This window comes from Palaemon carinicauda, chromosome 6 (genome assembly GCF_036898095.1).
Source record: "Palaemon carinicauda isolate YSFRI2023 chromosome 6, ASM3689809v2, whole genome shotgun sequence".
In the NCBI taxonomy this organism is placed as follows: Eukaryota; Metazoa; Arthropoda; class Malacostraca; order Decapoda; family Palaemonidae; genus Palaemon; species Palaemon carinicauda.
Window position 1 is genome coordinate 23,758,476 of NC_090730.1, and position 11,215 is coordinate 23,769,690.

The 11,215-nt window shown below is 41.2% G+C and overlaps 1 protein-coding gene across 1 annotated transcript; it reads left to right on the plus strand.

Moving 5' to 3' along the window:
* Positions 1-4,583: 4,583 nt before the first annotated feature.
* LOC137642910 (serine protease 1-like) lies at positions 4,584-5,575 on the plus strand. Its single transcript, XM_068375775.1, has 2 exons — positions 4,584-4,737; positions 5,436-5,575. The coding sequence occupies exons 1-2, from the start codon at positions 4,584-4,586 to the stop codon at positions 5,573-5,575; spliced, it is 294 nt and encodes a 97-aa protein (XP_068231876.1).
* The last annotated feature ends 5,640 nt before the right edge of the window (positions 5,576-11,215 follow it).

An 11,215-nucleotide genomic window follows, 5' to 3' on the forward strand; every position in this document is an offset into this window, starting at 1 on the left:
TATTATATTGGACCCCTCTTTCTTGTTATGAATCCTTTTTTTTTTTCTTTGCCTGCACATAAACCAAATAATCTGGCCTTTTTTTCCACAATCTCTTCTATTCTCATACACCCGATAACACTGAAATTACCAAACAGTTCTTCACTCAAGGAGTTGACTACTGAACTATTATTGTTCAATGGCTACTTTCCTTTTGATAAGAGTATAAGAGACTCTTTATCTATGGTAATCAGCTCTTCTATGTGAAGTGCACTCCAAAATCAAACCATTATTCTCTAGTTTTTGGTAGTGCCTGACCTCTGTACCATGGTCGTCCACTGTCTTGGGGTAGAGTTATCTTACTTGAGGGTACACTCAGGCATGCTGTTCTGTCTTACTTTCATCCTCTGATTTTTTCAAGTTTTTGTAGTATATATATATAAATATTTATTTTAATTTTGTTACTGTTCTTAAGATATTTAATTCTAATTGTTCATTTTTTCTCTTGTCGTTTATTCATAACCATATATCCTTTCCTCACTAGGTTATTTTTTCCTGCTGGAACCCTAGGGCTTACAGCATTCTGCTTCTCCAAATAGGGTTGTACCTTAGCATGTAATAATAATAATAGTAATATAACAACAACAACAACAACAACAACAACAACAACAACAATAATAATAATAATAATAATAATAATGATAATAATAATAATAACCTTTAATTCAGCAAAATAGGGTACAGCCACGTTATACTTATGACATCAGTAGAAAAAAAGATAAGATATGCAATAACACCAGTGATTATAGCACATCATTAGAAAGTTGAGCACAAAATTCCAAGGTCAGGAGCGTATGTAATTTTCATTGTAAAAGATAACACCAAAACTGGATGTGAAAAATACAGTAATGGATAAGCGCAGATAAAAACAAAATTAATGATTACAGATATACAAAATATGTGACGGCAGAAATAGCCTATTTTTTTCAGTACTGACCTAAAGTTACATTAGATATATGATAATGATACACTATAACAGATGCTGAGACGGTCGTCTATATTTATGATACACTAATAGAAGTTGTAGTTATCTCAGCAGGGTCAATGATAATACAGGTAATAAAATTACAGTAACACCATATTCATAATAAGCATAGTAATATGCACATTAACAGTAAATAAACAGGAAAAATAAAGATGACGATGATATTTATGTTGGAACATAAATTGCTAACATAATGATAGTAATCTGTAATAACAAATCTAGTCGTAGTGCAGGTGGTGTGAAGGAAATACGGGTCTTTCGAACGGTAAATTTTATAATATGATAAAACAACATTTTAAAACATTACAGGAGATTATACAATAAATTTATGTAGGTGATGAAGATTTTGCATAGCCACACCCACAAGGTTCGTAAATACAATTCATTGGACCGACACTTCCCTACTCCTGGTTTCTCTCATTTTGGATTTTATTCTGGCTGCACTTACAAGCATATTTTGAATTTGTGGATTTTCACTAGATCGTAGGCGGGATGTGAGACTTACTTAACGTTGAATGATGGTTTTTAGGTTATCCAGTCTATTTTTAACAAATATTGCTTGAGCTGAATGGTGTTTCGGTCTATTAGCTAAGCGTCTTAGTGAATGACTGTGATACACCATCTGGTGCGCTCATCGTTGCATCGGGTCCAGGCCTTGGCGTTCCCTGCGTAGGTTGGCAGCCATCTGCTGACAGAGAGGCTCCGGGATAACTAGGCGGACATTGCCCTGTTCGAATGTGTATGTCATTAAATCTTGGATAACGGCCAGCCTCTCCCTAACACCGTACAAGGGCCGAAGGCATGCAACTTCCTGGGACTTCCTGTCGGCCCAGTCCCCGGCCAGGACCCTGGCCATGAGCAGCTGATACACGGGGTTGCTGACAGCAGAGTGCCTGACACTCGCCTCGTCCACGATGCAGCTGTAGTGCTCTACTGCTGCCAAGATGGCGGCCACTATGGCACCAGTGAGATCTTTGTCGAGGTCCACGTTGTGGGCGCTGGGATCGGCTTTCAAGGCGGGGTATCATGACAGGAATTCTGCCGCACAGTTACGCTTTCCCGGCAGATACTTGACCCTGAGTCAGTACTGCAGGGTTCTTTCCTTCAGCGTGAAGAGACGGGGATTGGAGATCTCCTTGAGGGCCCGATCCCCCAGCAACTTGGTTAATGGGCGGTGGTCCGTCACAACGGTGAGATTGGGGCATCCCAGCAAGAACAGCCTCACCTTCTGGAGACACCAGGCTACTGTGAGGGCGTCCCCCTCCACGGCAGCGTAGCCAGCTTCAGCGGCGGTGAGATGGCGGCTGCCGCATAGTGCCAGGCGCCTTCCACCCGTGCAGCAAAAGGGCGTGGTGGCGGAGCTGCATGCGCAATACTGCTGAAGGATTACAAATCTTATGCCCTCTTTGCTCCAGTCGGTGATCGCTGCTGTGGGGCGGCTCCTGTCGTAGTAGGCCAACCCGTCCTTTGCTAATTGGCAGATCATGTCCAGGGCGCGATGGAATTTGGCACGGAGTGCCTCGTCCCAGTACACTAACTTCCCAGTTGGTTTCTTGAGGAGCTCCCTGAATGGGTTCATGATGGGGGCTGTTGCGAGGAAGGGCGCCAGCTGGTTGACAAATCCGTACCACGCCCTTATGTCGGTGATAGAGGGCTGACGCGGCATCGGGAAGTTCTTGATGGCCGCCAAACGTTCCTCTGTTGGCTTGTAGGCCTCCCAGCCCAAATTGAAACCCACAAAGTCCACTTCTCTTCTTGCGAACTGGAATTTCTCCGGCTTTACTGTGACACTTTTAGCTGAGCATGTTTCGAGGAAGTCGTAGGCATCCAAGAAAGCCCCTTCGATTCTGTCGTCATAGAGCAGGGTGTCATCTACGCACTTATATTTCCTCTGGATGTCCTGGATGGCATCGTCGAATCGTTGAGTATACGCATCGCCAGCGGAGCAGTGCCCAATAGGGGTACGATGGTAACGAAATCTCCCTCAGGGGGTAACGAATGTGGTTAGGTCGCGACTTTCTTTGTCTAGCTCCACCTGGAAGTATCCCCAGTAGGCGTCCGCCACGGTCTTGAATGTGTGCTTAGGTACCCCGGACACCAGGTCGAATGGGGCGGAGGTGTGGTGTATTTCCCGCAGGCAGGATGCATTGAGGCACTGGTAGTCGACTGTACGGCGTGGCTATCCTGACTTCTTGGCGACGACCACTATACGGGCGCACCACTTGGTCGGCTGCCCGGCAGGTACCGGTTCTATGATGCCACGGGCGACATCCTCTTCAAGCTCGGCCTTCACTTCTTCTTCCCAGTGTTTTGGCACCGATGCTGGGGTGTGGTATGCGTAAGGCGTGGCTCCTGGGAGCAGGTGGAAGTGGTGCGGTTCCCCCTGTATCACTAGCAGTGGCTTTCTGGCTGTGTTAAATGTCGTCGCGGTGAAATGTTGTAGGAGCCAGGCTTCCAACCTGGCCGCATGTTCCTCCTGGGGTGGCAGGGGCACTTCGGCGGGTCGCGGTGATACCTGGTGCCATCGAACAGGCTCACGTGTGTCACCGTGGGGGAGGGGTGGGGGAACTTCTTGGGTACCAGCGTCAAGTCCCTGCAGGCGTCCAGCGACAGGAAGAGGTGCTTTGCCGACTGCACGAAGTACATGTCCTGCTCCATGGTGCGGCATTGCAAGGTAGCGTGGAACACGGCAGATCCAAGGCACTTCAGGGTGAGGTTAACCACATCCCGCAAGCCGGTACGGGATGTAAGGGCTGCTGGGCGGACTTGGAGGTGCGAAAGCAGGGAGGGGCCCGCCACACATACCTGTGCCCAGTGTCCGCCATGGCGGTGGCAGGCACTCGTACTCCTGTGTCGGTGCGGTCGACTGTCACCTCCACTACTGGGTGGCGGGCGAGGTTGGCGCCTGCAACAAGCACAGCGCTAGACACAGCACTAGACGTCTTTCGGGGATCCTGTTGATTTTGCCTCAGGTGTCTCGCTGCCAGCCGCGCAAGCAGTGTCCCTCCAATTGCATTGGCGCACAGCGGCGTCGACGCCAGCCGCCTCGTAAGCACAACACTATTAATGTCATTGCTACATTGGTACACATGACGACGCAAGGCCAATTCACTTAGGCCCACCATTAACTTAGGTAATAACATATATTCGGCTAGATTACACTGACACTGAGTGCACTGGAAATTGCAATTGGTGGCCTTTTGGGAACACTTTAAAAAATAATCACTAACACTTTCTCCTGGGCCTTGTATGGCATTGAAATACTCCGACCATAACACAGCAAGGTTTGTAGAGCGTAACACAATATCGTGAATAAAATCCATGGCTTCCATAGCAGTGAGGTTACTCCATTCCTGTGAGGTAAATCTGGCGTCCAGCGCTCGATGCAGAGGGGGCGTGCAGTATAGCCTGATGTGGTGGACGACCTCGTGAGGCGTTAGTCGGCACAATTCGATCCAGCATTCCATCGACCCCCTCCAGGACCTGAATGCGGCGGGCTTCACTCAATTTCTCACTTCTCCAGGGCTGCAGACGCAGGGACACAAGGTGCAGAGGTAGCATGTGTCGTAATCCAGTCGCGGAGGGCGTTGATCATTTGTTGCTCTGCCGCCATGGCCTGCCTGGCCTCTTGCAGCGCAGAGACGAGCCCACGGAGGAGGACGGGGCATGCGGCCCTTGGGGTGGACTGTGCTCAGCGACGCTAGAAGGGCATGGTGAGGGTCACGGAGGTCCTTGAGAATCACTGCGCCATATTAGATGTCAAGGTGGGACAAGAGATACATGGTGGTGGAGGCATATGGTTTATTGCGTCCTAAGGTACAGACTGTTCGTAGTTGCTCTCTGCAACCGGCACACTCACTTGGCACCTGCTCGCCATGGGAAAACATATCGTACTTATACAGGGACTCCATCAAAAAGGAAATTTTACCTTGAACCATTACTACATTTTCATCATTGTTATGGTTGAAATCATCCCCACAGCTTGTGTCATCCTTCTGAAATAATCATTATTAGATTTACATAAAAAGGTGCATTATTTATGTGACATGTATTTGGAAAGTACAGAATGTGAAGAGACTTTACTAGGCTAAACTATAGTGGTAGTAGAGGCTAAGGTGAAAACGCCATACCAGGAGGGAAGCCAAACTCCCTTTGGGTTGGCTCGTCTTAAACTGGTTCTATAAATCTCTGATGATTGCATTCTAATGGAAGGTTGACTTGGCCAACATTATTATTGATAGCTTGAAAATATGATTATCCACTATGTAACAAATAATAAGTATGTTAGGACAAATTGATTCCGGCTATTCTTTTATTAGGTCACTCTTTCTAATGTGATCTCTGCAATTTGAAGAGTTTTTTTTTCTAACTACAGGTGCAGTATTATATCTATAAACATTTTACTTTACAGGTGGTAGTCAACCTTATGAACTCTATGAGGTGGATGTTCCAACTATGTCCAACTCAAGATGTCAACAGCTTTTAGGAAATGATATCACAAGTAACATGATCTGTGCTGGACTAGATGCCGGAGGAAAAGATTCTTGTTAGGTTTGTTGAGTAACAACAATAGACTTAGATTATAAAATTAAGCTATAGTCCCACCAATCTAAAACCAAGGTTTAAGGGGCCTAAGCCAGGGGTATCCCCTCATACGAAGTTGCCAAGTTTCTACCTATGCTACGTCAATGAGATTCCAAATTGAAATATTGTCTTGTCAGGCATGAAATATGTGTATTGTCTCTATGTAAACACCACATATTATTATAAAGTACATGAAGTGAGTGAGATATTATTTAGGGCATGATTATCGACAATAATTTTCATCTCTCTCTCTCTCTCTCTCTCTCTCTCTCTCTCTCTCTCTCTCTCTATGTTCATTGTTAATTGCATTTGAAACATCTATTGTGATTTTCACCAGTTTATTAAATCTGCCCGATGTACTGGGCGGATCGCAAGGCCTTGAAGAGGCGAGATTCCCAAAACCTTCCAGGAGTTAACTAAAATACGGCGATAAAATTTACAATTTTATTATAAAAATAAACTCTGATACAAGACAAACAACATCCTTAAGCATTCACAATACTTAATGAAAAACAAGGCTGACTCTTGGTAATGTAACACGTGCTCTTCAAGCACAAAGTTCACACCGGACTCATTAACAAACTGAAAATAGTGCCAATTCGAATTCAATACACAACGAATCACACACCAAATATCCCTATTCTTATTTAACTCAGGATTCAGGTCCCCAATCACAAGGATCTCTACATTTAAATGCGATATAAAAACTACATGTCTTGCACACAAACTTATACTACAACCAACCTGGTACACGAGGTAGAGAGAAGAGAACAAATTAATAAATGACTTATCTTTAGGGGGGACGATGAAGCAAAGAGACCGAAGGAGGGTCGGCAGCTTCGAATAAACCTTCGTTTTCCCGCCTTAACTAAAGTTTCCTTAGCAAAGTGGAGGGAAATCTTAGTTTATTTATTTGCAAGGGGTTTGACAATGCCTTTTTATTTACTACAGGATCGTAAAACAGTTAAGGCTTTTCTTTAAATACAAGGGAAGGCTTAAGGCTTCGACGGAGGGCCAGAATTTGTCCATATCCAATGACTTGGAAAGTCATTGACACTAAACACATACATAAGACATTTTTGTCACGTTGCCTCAATTTTACGTTAGATTCATCATTGATATATTATAAACAGTCAATTTCCACAACACTCGCTCCTTCCCCACCAGGTGATTAAGATTTAAGTTCCAATACAGTCGTGTATTAAACCTCAAGTCTTTCGCCCGCGAGATCCCCCAGCCTTCCCTCATTTGACTAAACGTTCATGAAGTCAAATGGCGAGACTTTCGAATGGCCAGTTCGAAAATTCCTGACAATATCATCGAAAATTCCTCTATACTGCTTCTCCTGTAGAAAATACTGACTTACGTTGAAGGCACTTTTTTTAGCTTGGCTATAGGCGAACGAGATGTGTCTGTGCCAACATAGAAAGTTAACAGTAGAGTATACTGGCGGCATGTCACCACTATAGGAGAATATTAGAAATCCGTTGCTGGCTTATTTCTCTATTGAGTCGTGTGGCTTTTCTGATCTTAAATCTCATACTTGCTTATTAAAATTACCTATTTATTACACAGGGCTCTTATATACAACACGCTGATCACATGTTCCACGGGAAATCGTAACACAACAGAACCGCAACACTGTAAAATATGCATACCACATTTCTTCATTGTTTTACAAGGGCCCCATGCATTACAAATTTACTTTCCTTTAATATGCTAAAATATTTACGTATATATTGAATCAGTGTGTGTTTACCTATTTGTAATGTCTTTGACCTAAATCAGATAATTGGCGCCATGTTTCTTTAGACAGCAAGGCAGCAGTGTATTCCCAGCTCGAATACCCACAACCTTCATCATTGAATGGTCGGACTATAGACTAGTATTTACATATTTAAAATGGGATGTTGAAAGACATACTGAACTTTATGGATCCAAAATTATAAACACAGTCAAAGTTTATGCAGAATTACAAAAAGCTGCAGACTACTTTAAGGGTACAGAAAAATCATTGGCAAAACAGACATATAAACGGAGGATTTAAGAGAAAGCTGTGCGTATTATTCAGATTCAGACAACATCCTCCGTACTATCTGTGACGATAGAGTTTCTTATAACCCAGGAAATGTCCCAACCTCAAACGTAACTACTAACGTTTCCAGAGGCCGTGTAATAGTGTTTTTTTTTTTTTTTTTTTTTTTTAAATAACTCCTAAAATAACTGATGGATTTTCATGATATCAAAGCAGGGAGCGCTTCATACAATGGCCTAATTTTGGGAAATACTGTGCATTGCCAATTACGTTTCATTAACTTTTTTACTTAAGAAAATGAGGCTAAGGCAAGTCTTAGCCACCCACACATTCGCAAAAGTGATGACGTCCCTCAGTGACGTTGTTATAACGTTTCTTCCCCTGTACCTCCCATCCCCTGTTTAACTCCATAGATAATTGTCATATGACCTACCCCAAGCAATACGAAATTCTTTGTCAGTAAAAGTTCATCATACCTGGTAATGTGATTCGTGACTTTAGACTTTACCTAGACACAAGACCAAACTTTTATATCTTACCCACTCAATTACATTGAAGATCAAGAATGAGACTTATGACAGGAGACGAAAGAAGCCATGCTAACCCTACACTTCGCACTTCAAGCGAGTGTTGGTAAAGCAATAGAAATATAGTTTTCTTTAGGTTAAGCCGTAGGACTCATTCTTCCATACAACACAGGTTACTCGATACATCAATTACCAGAAAGGAAATGACAGAGAGCGTTGTTTGATATAATTTATCAAATCAATTTCACAAGAGAGAGTAGCTTGAATTCCTTAGAAGGTAGACTTCTAAAAGATGTTTCATATAAGGGCATTGACATCGGCCATTTGATAAATTTTGAAATCATATATATATATATATATATATATATATATATATATATATATATATATGGCTAGCAGTATATTGCAATGTAGCATGTACTTGTTAGAGTCATACTTTTCTTACCGATTTATACTAATTTTCAGGTGGTTTCTTTCTTTCTCTCTGTTGTAAATGGTGAAGAGTTTCAGTGCAATTGTAGTTTTGCAATGGCGTGGACAAAGCAACATTTTTGCCACGACTAAAGTCGAATCTATATGAAATAGTTCAGAGCTACTAATACAACTGCTGCCGATGATTACCTTGGATGTACTAAAAGGGCTCTGAGGTAGGAGTCGAAGTCGGGGAAATTGTTTCTGAATCCTGCTCTAGTCTTGCCCCGATAACATCATTCCAAATATACAACTCTCTCAAGGGAAAAAACTGTTTTCTATTTCTACTGTTTTTATTTTATTTTTTTGTTTTATTTTATTTTTTAGTCGCAAATCTAAAATTTGTAGGAGTCCGAGTAGAATATCTCTCAGTGCGATTCCACACCCCTGTTTTAAACCTCTTCTATTATGTTTGATAATTTGTGTTAACCATCTAATCATTAAAACATTTTATTGCTCTTCTGGCTCATTTTATATGTGCAGTACACAGTCTTTCCTAACAGGGATTTACTCGGTAGCCTAATAACAATGGGAATGAAGGAAAGAAGGCAAGAAGGAAGGGGGGGGGAGTACTGGGATAGCAATAGGTGTAAACACCGAAGGAGGGTTGGGGGAACCTCTGCGTCACAGTTACGTGATTAAGTACCACTTCTTCAAAACGCCTGAAGGAAGGGAAGACGTTCCTCTTTTTTTCTAAGAGTAAACGGGTTAATTAAGCACATCTGTCAATTCATTGTACCACCAAAAATTAGGCTAATGTTTGAAACATTCATTGCTGTAGTTTCATGGAAATTCATAAGCCGGTTTGTTAGATATTTGGGAAAAACACTATTACACGGCCTCTGGAAACGATGGTAGTTTCAGTAAAGTCCAAATAGAATTTTCCGTTTTCAGGGTGACTCCGGTGGTCCACTTGTGACTGCAGGTAGCACAGCTCAAACATTCATGGTGGTGATTGGAGTGGTCTCTTGGGGCTATGGCTGCGCCGATGCAAACAGCCTGGAGTGTACGCCAGAGTAGGCAGTGAGTGAAATACCGGGAAATTTTGTTTGAATTATTTTCATAAAAAAATTATGATACATGACTGATCGAAGGTTTGAGGAATGGAAATACTTTTAAACCAAGTGAAGTTTTCAATGTCCAGCATTAAGGTTGACACGAAAACAGAATGGTATTCTTGTTTCCAATACTAAACAAATAAGAAATTAAAAGCAAAGGGAGATAAACGCTATATTGAAAGACAATGAAAATGAAGAACATTTTATTTCTAGCAAATGAAAGTGTAAGCAAAAGAGCAGCACAATTTTAAAGATTAAATAACATGTGACTTGGGGTAATCTAAACCTTTCAATAAACAAAACCATTGAGCAAGTTCCTATGTCAACTGTCAGTCAAGTAAAAGTAAAGCCAAAGGGTACATTGTCAACTGAACTTACAAAAAGATTTCAAGATCAAACAAAAGGATGATTAGGCTTAATTACTTTAATGTTAGAATCCTTATTATGAATATTGATAAGCATTGACAAGTAAACCCACAAGTCAAAAAAGTTCTGAGGAACTTATCGTGTCAAAAGATTGACGGCACCAACGTGAGTTTCAAAACTAGTGATTTTGCCAATGAAGTGAAACTAGATGTCAAAGATTATGTTACAGAAATATGAGTAAATGAAGGATTACAAAAGTTATTTGGGCCAATGACATTATGAACGAGAGATAAAAAGATGAATAACCAACGTAATCAATATTAAGCTTCGATTTTAAAGTTGTCTTTGCGAATCTTATGATGAATTGATTTTGCAATTGTGATATTTGTAATACTTTTTCAGACTATCTCACTTGGATAACTAACAAAATCGTAGGATCTCAAACTTGCCCAAGGCCATAGAGGACACCGAATGGACCACATCAGCACAGGATAAGATTATGTCAACACAATCAGGCATTGAATACATTTTTCTGATCATGTAATTACTGTTTTTTCTTTAGAATATGTTGTTAATTCATTAGTATAGTAGCAAAATAAATGTCTTTACATTAAAAAAGAATAAACTTCAATCTGGAGTCCTTGCACATCTCAGCTTCAAAATCTCACTGAGACTGGAGGACTTTGATAAGCTTTAAGCAAAAGATTTCTATAGTTCATCTTAAAGGGAAAACTAACATTCTATTCATTAGTAAACACACGAAGACTTAAGTTGCTTCAAAATAACACAGAATAAGTAATATATGCAACAAGTTTGAACTTTCCTCAAATTTCTTTTTATATAATCTATTCTATTTTGATACTACAAATTTCTTATCAGTAAAAATTACTATTTTTTCATATAAATGGTTATTTATCATTTCTTTTAAGCGAAATAAGTATAAAATAAACTGTTTCCCTTATGGACTGACGAGTGTCTTTATCTGTACCATATATATAGATAAAATATCCCATTTATCTTTTTTATTTTGCCCTTCACGAGAGCCTTTTCTTATTTTCATTCAGCTTACATATGTCTGGATTGAAATAAAAATTTTAAGTCAGAGGCCAACCAATGGGAAGTGTTTATTATGTGACCGTGTTCTCACAAG